The 16,223-nt window shown below is 49.4% G+C and overlaps 1 protein-coding gene across 3 annotated transcripts; it reads right to left on the reverse strand.

The window, feature by feature from the left end:
• Positions 1 to 532: 532 nt before the first annotated feature.
• On the reverse strand, positions 533 to 13,639 carry CD34 (CD34 molecule). Of its 3 annotated transcripts, none has more exons than XM_031043876.2 (8): positions 13,362 to 13,638; positions 8,388 to 8,519; positions 7,387 to 7,673; positions 7,222 to 7,299; positions 4,883 to 5,030; positions 4,594 to 4,634; positions 3,761 to 3,925; positions 533 to 2,199 (listed from the first exon to the last, which is right to left on the reverse strand). In XM_031043876.2, the coding sequence occupies exons 1-8, from the start codon at positions 13,438 to 13,440 to the stop codon at positions 2,008 to 2,010; spliced, it is 1,122 nt and encodes a 373-aa protein (XP_030899736.2). In that variant the 5' UTR covers positions 13,441 to 13,638; the 3' UTR covers positions 533 to 2,007. The 3 variants fall into 3 exon arrangements, with proteins under 3 accessions (XP_030899736.2, XP_030899738.2, XP_030899737.2); XM_031043878.2 differs by lacking the exon at positions 533 to 2,199 and adding an exon at positions 2,212 to 3,516 and having other exon boundaries at positions 13,362 to 13,639; XM_031043877.2 differs by lacking the exon at positions 533 to 2,199 and adding an exon at positions 2,212 to 3,519 and having other exon boundaries at positions 13,362 to 13,639.
• Between the last annotated feature and the right edge of the window lie 2,584 nt (positions 13,640 to 16,223).

Here is a 16,223-nt window from a genome sequence, read left to right on the forward strand (position 1 = left end):
GTGCCCAGAGAAGCTGTGGCTGCCCCATCCCTGGCAGTGCTCAAGGCCAGGTTGGACACAGGGGCTTGGAGCAGCTGCTCCAGTGGAAGGGGTCCATGCCCATGGCAGGGGTTGGAACTGGGTGAGCATTAAGCTCCCTTCCTACCCAAACCAATCTAGGGTTCTATGATTCTATGATCTCCATATGCACACACCCCCTGCACTGTCAGGTCAGACCCCAACCTTGCAGGGTCTGCACTCCATAAAACTGGACCAGGAATGATCTGAGCATATTAAACACCAGAAAATTAAACAAACAAGGTTTTATGGTTTGCTGTACGTCACTTACCCTGCAAACATGCTGTTGAAAGACAGGGAAAGTGTGCACAGGACAAGCCACAGCCTTTAGTCATAGCATTGCTGCTGGGAAACAGCCTCTCTGCGAGGCGTTGGCCTCTCATCCCGCTGGCACAGCCAGAGCCATGCATCTCAATGGGATAAACACACTGTTGTTCCAAGGACACAATGGAGAAACTGCATTTTAATAGTCAAGTTTTTATTTTTCAACTGGGATTTATTTACAGTGAGATTTGGGAGGATCAATTCACACCAAAACAAACAAAACCTGAACTCTAAACCGTGTTTAAATGACTCTTGAACCCATGGAAACAGCCCCAGGTAATGATGGATGTTGCTGTCATCCCTTTAAGCCCTGTACCAAAACCAAAGCCTTCCCCTCAGGTGCTGAGCACTGAGAAAAGGTGGTGATAATGTCACTAGTGAGGGTGTAGATCAGCTTCAAGGGCTGGTTTAGTCCTTATTTTGGATGTGGAGGTGCCAGCAGGGATTGTGGTCTGCCCAGCACCTGCTGAGCTGCAGCCTCTCATGGCCTTGCACCATCAAGACCAGGCTTGTGCCACACCAGCTTTGGCTCCCTAAAACTGAGCTGCATTTGCCTGGGCTGAGCACAAACCTACCCCTGGTCCTTGGCTCTCACTGAGCTGCACCAAGCTCAACCTCGGTGATGCAGCTTGGGCAGTGCAGAGCTGGGGTTGTGCTGTTGGTCTTCACTTACCGAAGGACAAACATACCTCATTTTGTTCATGTACCTGCTGCTGATGCAGAGGAGAAACCCCCAGAGCAGAGCCAGCTCTGGGTCTAGCACCCATCCCACTGGGAGCCTTTGGCATCATTTATTCCCAAAGCCCTCCCTGTGTCGGGAGGGTGGTGGGACAACCAACCCCAAGCATCTGCAGAGCCACCAGATCAGGTATTCTCCATCTCATTGCTTGCTGGCTCTGCCTCATCAAACTGCTATCTCCAATCCCTGACATGAAGAGACTGGGGGAGATCTTTACTCTTAACGCAACTACTGATAAGGCTGAAAAAGAAACAAGTTTGAGGTCTATTCACATTTCAGGCTTCAAATCCATGTGGAACGTTTTACACAGAGCTTCAGCAAATTCTGCTGGAGTAGGAAATACTAAAGGAGACCTAAAGCACGAGAAGGGGGATTAAATGCCTCATGTTCTTAAAAGAAAAGAAGAAATCCTGCACTTACACATAAAGACAAGATTAAAAACAACTCTGATAACCAAACTCATCTGAAACCTGGAAGGTTTTTGTCACTGAAATCCCAATTTAACTACATTAATCAGCCTAACACACTGCCACCAAAACTTCGGGTGTTTCAAGTCTGGCTCAAAGCTTCTGCACCTTGAGTCTGCCTCTGCTTAAAAGCTTCCAGGACGAAAGGCACTTGCATTTCTCACGTTATTCTAACACCAAAAGCAGACAAAGAGCTGCAAAGTGTCTTGTGTGGTCAGTGGGAGAAGGAGGAGGAGGAGGCAGAGCAGCAGGTCTTTGGTGCTTCATGTGCTTTAGGCTGATTTGGAAGTTCTTCACAGGAATAAGAATAGTAGCAATAAAAGGTCTGCAATTCCCTAAGTGTCCATAGCAAACTCCTGCCCTCCCCTGTCTCTGCTCCCCTCTTGGTTCACACTAAGGATGGATGCACCTCAGCCTGGTTCACATTTCAGTGTCAGCAGGGCTCTGCTGCCGGCCCGAGTGGCCGTTCTTGGAGGATGCTTGGCCAGTCCCATTCTCCTGAGTGCCGCCGTTGAGGTTTGGCTTCTCCTGCAGCTCCGGTTGTTCTTGGGCAGGGATCATCAACATTGTGTTCCCCTGGCTACCGTTTTCCGTGTAATATGGGTCTTCAGCCTAAACAGGTACATAAATAACAAAGAGTTAAGGAAGGGAAAGGGCTGACAGCGACCGGCTTTGATTGCAGGCAGCGGCTTGGCTGCCTGCGCTTCCTGGACAGGAGGTACAAACAACTGCAGGCATGGGAACCTGCTCTGGCTGATGAGGAGGGGAGCAGAGGGCCTGAACTATGGCAAGATGAAGCAAGAGGAACAGCCAGGAACTGTGCTGTGTTTTTCTCCAGGACCTGAAAAGGGAAGCTGTCAGGTTTGGGTGTTTTCTTGTAACCAGGTCTTGGAGCTGCCCCTGGCTTGGGTTTGCAATCCAAACCCTTCTATTATTCCATGACAAACCACCTTTGCTTTCCACTTCAACTAAATAAGAAGCACCATGGAATGAAAGCTATGGAAACTGCCTCTCTATCTTTCCCTGTCCTTTCTCTCAGCCTGTAAATACATCTATAACTTGTAGCCAGGTGCCAGCAGAAGTCCAAAGGTGTGCTGTGTGGCTGCTTACTGCTGCTGCTGTAAGGAGCAGATGCCTCTGGAGGATGCAGAGCAATATCTTCCATCCCTACCACGATATCTCCCATGTGTTGGATTGTGGCAGGCCTGATAGCAATGCAGTGGGCACTAGCGGCCCCTGGCTAGTAGCAGGCAGCCCTGTTCCTTGCTTGCTTGGTGGCACCCACCCCCAAAGGCTGCAGAGTTTCTCTTTGTGCTCAGCCCCTTTGATGACACCCTTGTCCATGGCAATGAGATAGGTGTGCTGGACACATCTCACCCAAAAACTGGTCTGACTCTCCCATGCATTTCCATGGGCAGTCACAGATTTACATTGCCTATCACTTGCTCCCAGCATCCAGAAGATGGTATCCAAGCTTGAGAGCCCAAGCTGCACCATCCTTGCCTCTGACACATGCACTTCCCATCTGCATGTTTTGAGGGCATCCTTTCTGGCACTGAAATAACCTAACAGCTTCCCAGGACACAACTCTCCACATGCCCACAAGCAGTGATGAGGGTAAAGCATGCCCCATCCTCACTTTACAAAGGGAATCACACCCCAAAAGCCACTGGTAGGGAAGATTCCTCAGCAGTCAGCCTGCCTGGAAGGGGGAAAATAGGAATAGGAAATTTCTGCCTCTTTCTTTCTTGATGTATTTTATTACCATTGCTTGTTAAGTGAGAGGGAGAAGCAGCTTTTATTACAGCATTGGTACAAGACAGACAGATAACTCAAACGCAGCGAATGGAAAGTTAAAATGCGTCACTTTTAATGACAAATTCATAAGGTTTCGGTGTCTCTGGAGGGGTCTTGCTGGATGAGTTCTTACTGCTGAGCAAAAATAGGTGTTAGACCTAGAAGCCTGAGGAAGAAAGAGGCTGTTTCCCCACAGGAGCAACCAGATAAGTTTTGAAGGCACAAGAGGCTTCCCTTCACCCTGTCTGGTCTGTTCCTTGCCCAGGCAGGACCTGGGGACACACATGCAGGTTGTGGGTGCTGAGCCCCCTCCTCTCCCACCCGGACACCCCATGGCTCATCTCTACCTGCTGCTCTGCCATCTATAAGCACTGACCAGCCTCTCTCCTGCCGGGCTCCAGCTCCGCCGCTTCATCAGGAAGTATCCAGCCAAGCCCAGGAAGGCCAGCATGAGTCCAGATGTGACCAAGGCAATCAGGGTCTTCTGAGAAAAGTCCTGGTGGTTCCTCACGCTCCCCCGTTTGAGGGATTTTATTCCAAACTGGAAAACATAAACCACCAAAGAGAACCGGGAGTCTGACAAACAGAAAACATGTGCGGAACAGGCACCAGGCTTCAAACAATGCTGCTCTTCACCTCCTTGTTAAACATCATGTAAACAAAGCGGGGCTTTGCTGCCCAATGTTCTCCCTTGGACCAGAGTGTGCAGGTCCTGAGATTTAGAGCATGCATCTGCTGCTGAAAGCATCAAATCACAGAGTGGTTTGGCTTGGAAGGGAGCTTAAAGCTCATCCAGCTCCTGCCATGGGCAGGGAAACCTTCCACTAGACCAGGTTGCTCCAGGCCCCATCCAACCTGGCCTTGAACACTGCCAGGGACAAACACTTCCAGTGCAAACACTTGTGCTGTTTCAGCTCTGTTGGCTGCTGTTTATGCAGGCACCTGGAGCTCAGCTTTCCAAGCCAATGGCAGCCTCACTGGAGTGCTGAGAGGAGGAACTGCTTAATGCCAGAGTACCACTTTGAAGCAGCAAAGTGCTGATTACATCCTCAGTTATTGTTGGGATCTAACCATCTCATGTGCCAACACTCAACAAGCACCTCTGAGATGGAAGCAGGGTCAGGTCTTAACTGACCATCTAAAAGCCTCTTTTCTCCAGCTTCTTGGGCCTCCCTTCTTTTCCCAGCTGAATTTGCTTAAGGAATTTACCTTTTCCCAGTGGGATTCCTGGAGCATATCTGTAGCAGGATCTGCAAGGTTTAAAACAGGAGAGGCACATCACATAGAGGGTCATGCTGCAGCTAAAGTCAGCACTGGGGAGCCTGCCCATTGCTGAACACAGAGGAGCTGCTCTTGAAGCAACACCAAAGCTCTGTGTATCCAGAAGACCCCAGAAGAAAGAGCAGCTGCAGAGAGAAGCCTCCTTCCAAGTTGTGTCCCACAGCCTCTCGCATCAAGGCCATCATCAGTGACAGCCAAAGGCATCAACCCAACTGACCTCTCTCACCGACGAGGATGAGGAGCATACAGTCATGATCCACCTCAGACTGAGCGAGCTTGATCTGGCAGGGGGAAGGGACACGGTGGGAACCCTCCTCACATATTGCACTCCACAAGTCCGACCCCTTCATCTCTAGGAAGTGTTTCTGCAAGAGGTGCAAGAAAACCAGCAACTGAAGCAACCAAACCAACCATCACAGCTCTGCTGCTGCTATGGGAGTGTTGTGCATCCACCCTTGGTGTCTTGGTGGCTTCTCTGTGCTGTGACAATCATTGCTGGGCTGGGGGTCAGACCTTCACTTCCCCATTCCCCACTGCTTTGAGCCCCAGTACCAATACCTAGGAAATGCAGATGCTCATTTCTTGTTTCTTAATGAGAATAAATTAAATGAAGATATCAATAGCAACTCTGGCAAATGGCATTTAAGCAAAGCTAAATTTAGGATATGAATTGCATGGCAAGTCTCTCCACTTTCTGGACTCAAACAGCCGCCTGAAGAGCCCTATTGTTTCAGAGTCCCAGGCAGGGGCTGGGAAAGGAGGGAAATAACAAAGAAGCATTGAGCCTTCCTGTTTAGGAAATGTCTTCAATGTTTTTGCTAGGTTGCTGATCAAAGGCTAGGCAAAAATAATACCAATTTCTCAAATTTTGGAGCTGAACCGACTCTTGGGTGGAAGAGGAAGAGGAGTGAGGAGCTGCAGCCTTCCTCTTCTGCAGGCCAGTTTCTGTAGCAGACAGGACAGGCTTTCTCCTTGGGGCTGTTTTCAGCCACAGCTTGCATAAAGGCCACAGTTGCTAAAAGACCTTAACAGCTTCCCTAACATCCTCCTACCTGGGGACATCATCTGAGCTGTGGCTGTTCCCCTCCCTCAAGACAGAGACCCGCTCCCATTAAATCCCTGCCCCTGCCACCAGGCTCAGTGCTTTCCTCTTTCTGCCTTAGAACTGCCTCAGCCTTGTGCTGGGATCACCTCATCCTCCTAGCATAGAGAAATGCAGGAACTTATCCATGGGAGAATAACAAACAAATCATTTTCAGCTGTTTCTATCGAGCTTGGCTTGGGGTGAGAAAGGCCAAGATGGAACAAGAGACCCAAGTGTGTATTTTCCTTTCTCTGCTGTGGAAAGAACTCATCGGAGTGTCAGAATTTCCCCTTGCAATTAGCAGTGCTGGGTGCCAGCTCATTGCTCATTTGCTTTGGGAAAAGCCAAGCAGGAAAGTGAGACATGGTCCCTCCTATCTGCTCCCCTCTTATCTGGTTCCCAGGTTCAGTGGCTGCTGAGCCTGAGCTGGATTTTCCCACTCCATAAGGTAGAGGCAAGGGAGACGTTTGTTTTGGGGTGAAAGCTCCCATAAAAGCATGGCTGAAAGTGGGGCAGTTGGACTCTTTTCACAAGGAGGGAAGTGTGTGCAATTAGACATGGCTCTATAGGATACCCTGTATGCTATAGGTGCATCCATCTGTGTCTGTGTAGGCATGAAATGTATGGATAAGGGGATGTGTGGATAAGGGTGCTGTCCCTGTGCCCAAGTGTCCTTTCCCACTAGATGGCATCTGTGACCACTTGCTCTCGGAGGAGTTTCCATGTGAATTCCTGCTAAAACACAGCCCCTGTGAACAGGAGCAAGTCTCAATGTCATTTGCAGAGCAAAGCCAAGCAAGAACTCGCTCCCCCTGAGTGGTGGCAGTGTGGCTAAGCAGCACTAAGACTGATCCAGGGCATTTCCAAGTCTGCTGTGCCACAAGATCCAGCACCTCTCTGACAGGTTATATCTCCAATGTGGAAGGTTTCTGGCCTCCCACCCACACCAGGACCACAGCCAGACCCTCTCCTGCTTTTATAGCTGCTTCATTTTTGGTGCGCAAGGCCAAGGGCACCAGAAAACCTGGGATTCCCATAGGACTCTGCAGATGGAGCCACTTGATCAGCACCCCTGCTCCTTCAGATGCCCTGATTCCTTTCCTAGGGCAGTTGGCAAGACAAAAAAAGGCCTTCGCATTCCCAACAGGGAAGAGGAAGGAGAAGAACAAAGGCAATTTCCCGTTCAACATGGTGGGAGGTATTTTAAAAGCTAAACTGACCCCAGAGCTTAATCATTAAAAAGGAGGTTTTATGCAACCAGGAGGATGTGTTTACCCTGGGATTGCTGGGATCATCCCTTTGGGATCATCCCCACAGCTCAGATGCTCTGCCCTAGGGATAACAGTGTGAGCTCCTCACCCCAAACCAGCCCCAGCTATGGTGGGTGACCCCATCACTGCAAGCCTGAGAGCATTTGCTTGCAGTTCCCCCCCCCCCTTGGAGATGGGTGTCCAGACAGGGCTGCAACTCACGCAAGTGTTGGTCTCGTTGAGCTGCAAGCAGATGGCTCCAGTGTCACTCACTTCTTTGACATTGTGGCACGTGATGGGCTGGAAGGGCAAAACCACAGCAGTGCTATCAGTGACCTGCTGTGAGATGGGTCCAGCCCCCTCATAGTCCCACAGCCCCATCCTCACCTTCAGGCTGTCCCTGGCCCTGTGCAGTGGTGTGGTTGCAGTTGGGATGAGAGGATGCCCCGAGGTGATGGCAGGAGAGCTCCCCAGAGCCTGCCCGGACCCTGGGGTTTCTGCCACGGTGCTGGGATGCGTTGTTGGGCTCTCAGATGTGGGGACCCCTTCACTGGTGTGGTTTGGGTCCGAGGGAGTGCCCAGTGCCTGTGTGTGGGCTCGGCTGGGCTGGGGGCTTGGCTGCTCACTGCTGGGTCCCTGGGATGTGGGGCTGGCTGCCAGAGACCTGGCAGCAGCTTCAGTTGTGAAGAAATGCAATGAAAAGGAGACACGAGAAAGCTTAAGTCCTCTAAAATCAGTGCGTGGCATTGCGATGACTCCAGTACAATATTGATTTGTCATAGCCAACAATACCAGAACATGTTAGTGGCTGTGTAAGAAAAGTGCATTCGACTTGCTTCAGTTACCTAATTGTTACAAGCACTTCATAATCTGTTTACAATAGGCTCATTTCCTGGGCATACACTGCACCACAGCAAGGATAACCATGGCCTGCCTTACCCTGCATCACCCTCATCTCCTCCTCAGAAAGACATACTGACTTCAGACAGCGTGAGAAAAGGGGACCACACATCTCTGCAAGCATCCCTGCTCCAAGACTCTTCAGATCCTAACCCTGGCCTCCTATTGGAAAGGTTGGCAGAGCTCTGATGGGTGCCATTTGCTGAGCAAATAACAGGTATATTAAGATAAAATATTAATGAGCATTTTGTCCCTTGGCTGTTTTGAACAGAATGGGTCCAATCCACCTGTCCTGAGGACCGCAGTGCTGGATTGTCCCCAGTGGGGCCAGGATGAAAGCTTTTTCCCATACTATCAGGCTCTTTTTTGAGACCACAACCCCTGCACCAACTCCATTGTTTCTTAGGGCAAACCCATGCACTTCATAAACCTGATTACCAATACAAACACCCCCAGGAATCACTGCGAGGAGCGAGGGGGACAGTTACCAGATGTCTGTGGTGTGAGCTCAGCACTGCTGGTGGCTGCAGGGGCAGCTCCGGTGGCTGCTGCACTGTTGGCATCTTGTGATGCTGTGGCCGTCAGTGTGGGGCTGTCTGTTGTGTTCCCACAAGCATTACCTGGGGGCAGAGGAAGATGTTAGGGGCTGGTGTCCCCCCAGCCCTGAGCCCCTGCCTGCCCCCAGGCATCTTGGGGTGCAGAGGGCTCTTGGGGCAGCATTGGAGGAGGACCAGCTCATTTCTGCCCTCATCCCTCCCCATCCTCAGCCTCACCGAGGGATGCAGAAAGCTCTGCACAAAGCTGGATTTCATAGTAAGTTTGGCTTTATAATCCTTGGAGGAAAGACTGTCTTGGAAGAGATCATTTATACGCCTCAGGAAAAATAAGCTGGATCTGCAGTTGCAGGCACAATCTCAAAGTAAATAGAAACATTCCCTTTGGCTTGGGATCAGCACTGACTCATGAGCGAAAACATCTTTGGAGGTAAAACAGAATGTTTGGAGAATGGTTTGCTGCTCTAACTTAAACATTATATACTGCTTCCTGGTATGGTACCAAGATGACACTTCCAGCTTTTCCTCCTGAAGTGAACTACATGAGTCAGTGAAAACGCATCGCTTCCCATTCCTTAACCTTCTCTGTTTGTAAGATCCATTTCCCCTTTTGTCGAACACCTTCAGTCTCTATTCCAGCGCTTTTGCTGTTTAAGATTCTTACTCAGACACTCGAGAAACCCTCACAAAATGCATTGTTCCATTTGTCTTTCTGCCCAGGGGAGCCTGAGCTCCAAGAACAGTTACTTCATCTTTCCAAACCAGCCTTCGAGAGGGAGCAGCACTGACAGGTCCTGATCAGCCACCCGGCGCTGGCACCAGGGCAGCATCCCCTGCCCGTTACACATGCACTCATGTGTTGCACACTGTAGTATTGTCCTGGCAGGAATTCTTCCATGCGGGATGTCAGTATCTGCTTTATCAGGTGCAGAGAACTTGGATGGTTTAGGAAAAGCAAAGACCGAGATCCCTGAGGTCCATTTTGGCCATGGGTGGCAGGGGGAAGAGCTGCTTGGCTCTCCCTGCAGCCAGTGGGTGCTGAGGGGGAGTGTACACCAGCCCGGCCCTATGGGCATGGCACATCCCGTCCATCTCATCCCGCTCTGTTCTGTCTCATCCCATTCGATCCCATCTCGTATGTCCTGTACTATCCCATCCATCTCATCCCATCCCATCCTGTCCCGTTCCATCACATCTCACCCCATCCCATCGCGTTCCATCCTGTCTCACCCCATCCTGTCCTATCCTGTCCCATCCTAACTCATCCTGTCCTGTCCTATCCCATCCCATCCCATCCCAGGCCCTTGCAGGCTGCAGCTGCTCTGGGCGCGAGAGCACAGGGGAGCTGGAGGGGGGGCTGTGCCGAGGGCTCCGCACAGGTGTCTGGAGCTGGGATTGAGGTTCTGGCTCCTATCGAAGCCAGAAGTTTCTTCTCTCTCAGACATTTCAGTTCCAGCTGCTTAAATCACCACGTTTCTGATGCATTGGAACAAATGGGAAGCAGGAGGCGCGACTCCGTGCCCAGCACAAGGAGCAGCTCAAGTTAAATCTGTGCTTCGCTCACAGCTTTGTATCTGCGTGGACATGCGCAGGGAACTTCCCATCACCAGAACAATGGAGCCCCTGGACTTGACCTCCCCAAGTGCTGCAGCCACCCAAGAACCTGTGAGCTGTTCCAGATGTTCATAAAGCACCAGAGGTATTGCTAAGCAAAGTCTTTTCACCGCTGAACATCATAAAATGAAGCCTGGGTTATTGCTCAGTGTCAGCTGTGAGAAGACCTGTCACATTGTATTGCTTTTCCTCCCCTTTACTGTAGCATATGCAGGCCCTTTTCATAGAAAACATGGATAAATAGTTTGAAACCTCTGGACTCAGGAGATAAAAACTGATCCAGATGTGGGCTGGATAATCCACATGGTGCTCAGCTGAAGCAGGTCATTTAATTGCACCACACATTTTTACTGCCCTTGCTAAACTCAGTCCATTTGTTAGTATGAAGGGCTTGAGAGTTTAAGCCAAACCATTTATTAACCTCAGAGAAATCTTCACCTGGGAGTGCTGGCAAATGCAGGAGCTAAAGTGTGTGGGTATGTGAAAGCAAACTGTGCTTCACTATTGTATTTACCCATTTAAAAAGCCTAAACACCATCTCGTAGCTAGGAAGTTAAATGCCTCTGATTTTTAAAGATATTTTAATAATGGGGCTTAGGAAGTATCTCAGCAACAATATCTATGTTAAAGCAGTTGATTTGATCCAACACTCATCCCTGAGCACTAAACCTGGACCAGAGAAGGCAAAACTCTGCCATGGCAAAGGCTCAGCAAACAGGAGAGACATTTACATCACTTGTGCCCTACTCTGCAGCAGATCCACCACAGGGGCTTTGCAAGCTACAGAGGGGCTTGGGACAAGAGCCTGTAGGGACAGGACAAGGGGAATGGCTTGAACCTGCCCAAGAGAGGGGAGACTGAGCTGAGCTCTGAGGCAGAAGCTGTTCCCTGTGAGGGTGCTGAGGCGCTGGCACAGGGTGCCCAGAGAAGCTGTGGCTGCCCCATCCCTGGCAGTGCTCAAGGCCAGGTTGGACACAGGGGCTTGGAGCAGCTGCTCCAGTGGAAGGGGTTGGAGCTGGAGGAGCTTTAGGGTCCCTTCTAACCTAAACCATTCCATGGTTCTCTGATTCTCCCCTGCACATCCCTCCCAGCAAGGTGGAAGGTGCAACCCAGAGGGGCTTCCCAAACAGCAATTCCAGTTCCTACACTGATCCTGGCTGATACAAAAACCTCTTGGCAAACCCTTTGGTAACTGGGTGCCTGTTCCAGTGCCCTGACACAGAACCAGGATAGCTCCTTGAATTCTTTGCTGTGTTTAACAAAGCCTTTCCCCAAGCTCAGCCAGTGCTCTAGAAGCTACAAGAGCTGCAGCAAAGGTGACCTGGCCCCACACTGCTTATGGAGGAGGAGGATGAGGAACGTTTGGATGGCCACAGCCATCCCATGCTCCCTGCAGCAGCTCCAGCAGCATTACTCACACCTCCCCAGTCCTGCTCTCAGCCATGTGGCAGGAATTCAAGCGGGTGGAGCCCTCTTCCCTCTGGAAATATCTGATAAAAACCCCTTCCCTCCCCCTTTTCCTTCTCACAGACAGGATATGGGTGTGGGGCTGGTGTCACGCAGGGGCTGCGGGGACCCCCCGACCTGCTGCACCAAGGGGCTTCCTTGGCACTGGGAGCTTGGGAGCCCCCCGGGGACAATGAGCAGTCACATCCCTCAAGGGTCTGTGAGTTTGAAAGCTCCTTTTCCCTTCCCTCACTTTTACATTTCTATGTCTTGCAAAAGGGATGAAGGGAAGAAGGAATGTTTTAAAAGGACAAGAAAAGGAGATTCTTTTAGAAAGTCAAGTTTGGCAGAGATGAGTTAAAAATGTGTAAGAAAAAAAAGAGAAAAGACCAAAACCAATTATTGTTTGTATTAGGTACAAATATCACAGAATCCCAGAGTGGCTGGAAGGGACCTTAAAGCTCCTCCAGCTCCAACCCCTGCCACAGGCAGGGACCCCTTCCACTGGAGCAGCTGCTCCAAGCCCCTGTGTCCAACCTGGCCTTGAGCACTGCCAGGGATGGGGCAGCCACAGCTTCTCTCATAGGAAGAACTGCACCCCCTTAAACATGCAGCTTTCACCAAAGGTGTTTCAGGACCTGGCTCTCCAGGAGCCAATCCAGACTCAAACCCTCAGACCTGGGGCTTCCATAGGGAGCTGCCCAACCTTAACCTCCGCTTAAGGCACTGGGACCCCCCAGAGAGGTGAAGAGCAGAGCCTGGGGGTGAGCTCCCTACTTCTGCACAGACCCAAACCTCCTCCACCTCCAGCCAGTGCTGACAATGCTCTGTAATACCCTGCAGAACTGTGGAGCATTGGCTGTGCCAGCACCAGCAATGACATTTTGCAGCATTAAACCTGCTCTCACCCAGTACCTTTGCCTTTACACAGGCACAGCTTTTTATCACTTGCGCTTTGTACTACAAGGAGCTCAGGTTCTGCATGTCAGGTGCCTTACACCCTTGAGCCAGTCCTCAATTCTATTTCTCTCTAATAAAATGGGGTTTTCTTCTTCCTATAACATTAACAGAGACTGGAGGGTCAGGCCCAATGGCTCTGATGAGCAATAGACCTTGGCAGCAAAGGGAACATGAAAGGAGCACCGTGAAACAGGAGAACAAAATACAGCAAATTCTTTCACTACTTATTCCTTATTCTGTGTCAATAAGGAAAAATACATTTCAGGAGACACCTGGGGTCCTGGCACAGAGTGCTGCTTTACATTTTTAAGTCCCTTTTTATTACTTCATGGTTGTTGGGTTTGGGACCAAAATGATAATATTTCCCTAAAATATAACCCTTTAAAAAGCACTAGCTCAAGAAAATCCCTGTATCATTACTCACTGTTTCATATGATGAATATTTGAAGAGCTGGAATAGGAGATATTAATATTGATGTAGATTGATTTGATTTTCAGACAATGTTTAGCTCCCACCACAAAACAAAAGTAAGGCTAATTTACACTGACAGACTGAGAAACGACTTGAACTGTGGCTGCACTCCACCGCTTTGCGTGCTGCATCAGCATCCCCTCCTGTTATCTGTAATATCACAGGGAGCTCTTCCACCCTGATTCCCCTCTTTCTCAACCCAGCAGCGTTTTCTGCTTGCAGCGTATCACTTGGAATGTGTTGGGGGGGATGCCTGATGTAGAACATCACTGCAGCGTGAAACTGCAATCACCACTGAACACCCATTAAAACACATCCCCCTCCTTGTTCCACGAGTTACAAAGAAGTTGCCCCATGCAGTAGTCTCTATTGCTCAGTGCTTGTACCCCTGGTTAGTCGCTGCAGTCAATACTCACCGCACAACTCCACTACACAGAACGCAATCCAGAAAAGCTGCCTCCACTTCATGATGTTTAAACCTCCCAAGAACAGCATTCCTGCTCGCAGCTCCCACCACAACTGGAGCTGGCGGTGACAGCTCTTACACTTTCAGTCCTGCAGCAGCTCTGAGCTCATGGAGCTGCTTGGGTTTAGTTCAAGCCTTTGAGATCACTCACTTGTGGGGTGGGTTTCTCTTCAGGGGTTGTGCTTATGGCTCAAGCCTGAGGTGGAGTTTCTCCTTTCACAGTTTTATGCAGTTCATGGCAACCTCACTATCTCTTAGGTAATTTTCTCCTCCCCACTTCCCTGCCAGCGCTTCAAAACAAACAAAAGAGCAACCCTCTCCCCAGCAAAGGATCCCAAAGCCTTGCTGGGCTTAACTCTTGCTGGGCTTACCTCTTGCTGGGCTTAACTCTTTCCTGCAAGCCGCTTACTCTCTGTTAGAGGGAAGGCAGGGATGCAGTGTGCTCCAGCCGGAGGGAAGGATTAGAGCGGAGCCTGCTCCTAAACTTCCCTCAAAGCAGAGTAAGCACCATCTGATGAGAGCAGGAAAGTGGAGAACCCCCCGGTCCAGCCCCATGCACAGTGCCAGGGCTGCGCCAGTGGCAAGGGGGAACTCGGAAAACAGTGGCATGGTTTAGTGTGAGGTGTCCCTGTCCATGCAGGGGGTAGGAACTGGATGATCTTAAGGTCCTTTCCAATCCAACTATTCTATGATTCTAAAACTGACTTTAGAACCACAGATTTTCTCAGTGAATTAAGCAAAGAACTCAAGGATGTGAAATCATCACTGACCTGAAGAGAAGGAGCTCCATTAGCTTCACTGAATTGCCTGTGGTCAAACAGAGAATGAAACAGTGTAGAGAAGGGCTGAGGGAAAGAAAAACCCACAGGCAGACCTGGAGCAGAAGAGGGACTCAAGACCAGTAACATCCTAGACCTCCTTTCCATTAATAACACATTATAGAGACATTACCAACAGTACAGAAACACTGAATTACATCTTGCTATCAGGCTGAACTTTACCAAGTGGGAATGGTTGCTCCTGGCTCTCTCCAGAGGTGCACTGCAGACACGTGTGGGACCAGCACTGCACTTAGAAGGGTGAGGGATGCTCTGCAGCAGGCAGCAAATGGAGCTGAGTCAATACACCCTAGCACAGCCTGGAAGAGACATGAGGACCTCCAAAAGCACTGATTAAGTATATATACATATATATACATATTAAAATCTATTTTTTTAATTTAAAAATACCTGCAGTTTCTATTTCTTAATTTTTATGTCTGGAGACACCAAAAATACCAGAAATGTCTTAATCATAATTTAACAATTTTGGCCTTTGGGGATAACAAAGAAAAGATATGAGCGCTTGGGAAACCAAACTACTTAAGCCTGGATTCTTCCTTTTCTTTTGCAGCTAAATGGTGCAGTCACTGAAGGAGTCACAGGAAATCCAAAAATGAGGTGGCCAGGAAAACAGCTATGGAAGGAAAGACAATCAAGAGCTTGCTTACTGTATTATCTGCTTGTGGCTGCCCCTAGTACATTCCTACAGACAGAAAAGGAATAAAAGACAGAAGGCAGGGTCATGTTATGCACAAAGAAATCCCCCAACAGCATTTCTAATACACACATTTCTTGGTATGACAAAATGCCGATAGCTTTTGTTTGTAGCATGGGACAGGGGCTGGAGGAGATGATGTTTAAAGGTCCCTTCCAACTCGAAGCATTCTGTGATTCTATGGCAGGAAACATCTCTTGGAAGGAAACATCTGTAGCTAAGAAATGTGCTCCAGCATCTATATAAAGACTTCTATTATGTGCAGTAATCTATTACTGCATGACAGAGCTATACAGCTCTGTTAAAGTCCAAAATACCCCAGTAAAATATGGTCTACACCATGGTGTAAAACCTGAGCATGGACACAGCCTGGCTGTCTCCAGCAGCTCCCACCAGCATGTTGTCTTTGTCCCTGTCTCAAACACACACTCAGGGAAGCGCATGACTCAGTACATAACACAGGTCTGCTTAGAAAATCTATGCCAAAGATGAAATGAGAAAAGCAGAATGAGACAAAAGTCCTATTAAATAACAGATTATTATTAATTTCTTTCCTATTAAAGTGAGAATTTGGGTTGGATAATGCCACTAAAAATAAAAGAGTTGAAATTTCAAAGTATCAGCCACATCCGATGAAGACCATCTGGTGAGAACTAACATCCCATCACACTGAAAAGCATCAAGAAAAGCTGTGGAGCTGCCTCTGGCAGGACAAGGCTCAGGACCACTCTTGTCCAGTGAAGGCAGAAATGCTTAGAAATGGCATTTCAGCACTAAAAATAAGTGAATTATAGGGAAAAAAATAAACCAAGCCAGCTGGTGCTGAGCCTCTTGTTTGCATGGGGGCTGCAGGAAACCAGCCCCATGGTGGCTCCCCACTGGTGGCCAGTCCCCTGCCCACCCTGCCTGCACCAGGGGCTCTCCCCTCTGCCCTGCAGCCTTCCTGCCATTCTCTTCCAGCACAGCTCCAGGCTCCTGAGTGAAAGAAACCAAGAGGCTCATCCGGGTTTGGCTGCCGGTTGTATTTCACCTTTCAAAACCAGGCTAAAAATAGAGAGCTGGACTAAAAATAGGCAGTGGCCGGGTCTGTCAGACAGCAAGCATGGGAAGCACCCGGGTTTGGTTTCCCCTGGAAGTCAGGCTGTGTTGCAATGACATTCCTAGTGTCAAAGATGTAGGGTTTCATTAATACTCATGCCTACTGTGTGCGCTGAGTATGTCCGATCATGCCTTAGAACTTGTTTGCTGCAAGGCACAGCAGCTAAATCTGACATAT

This window comes from Melopsittacus undulatus, chromosome 16 (genome assembly GCF_012275295.1).
Source record: "Melopsittacus undulatus isolate bMelUnd1 chromosome 16, bMelUnd1.mat.Z, whole genome shotgun sequence".
Taxonomy (NCBI): domain Eukaryota; kingdom Metazoa; phylum Chordata; class Aves; order Psittaciformes; family Psittaculidae; genus Melopsittacus; species Melopsittacus undulatus.

Bases quoted from the DNA above. Each gene is read 5' to 3' on its own strand.
- CD34 (XM_031043876.2), bottom strand. From the start codon at position 13,440: ATGCTGTTCTTGGGAGGTTTAAACATCATGAAGTGGAGGCAGCTTTTC. The intron at 5,031-7,221 runs GTGAGTTGCAGC...CACCTCTTGCAG, and splicing joins TCAACGAGACCAACACTTGC to AAACACTTCCTAGAGATGAA. The intron at 4,635-4,882 runs GTCAGTTGGGTT...TAAACCTTGCAG, and splicing joins CATCCTCGTCGGTGAGAGAG to ATCCTGCTACAGATATGCTC.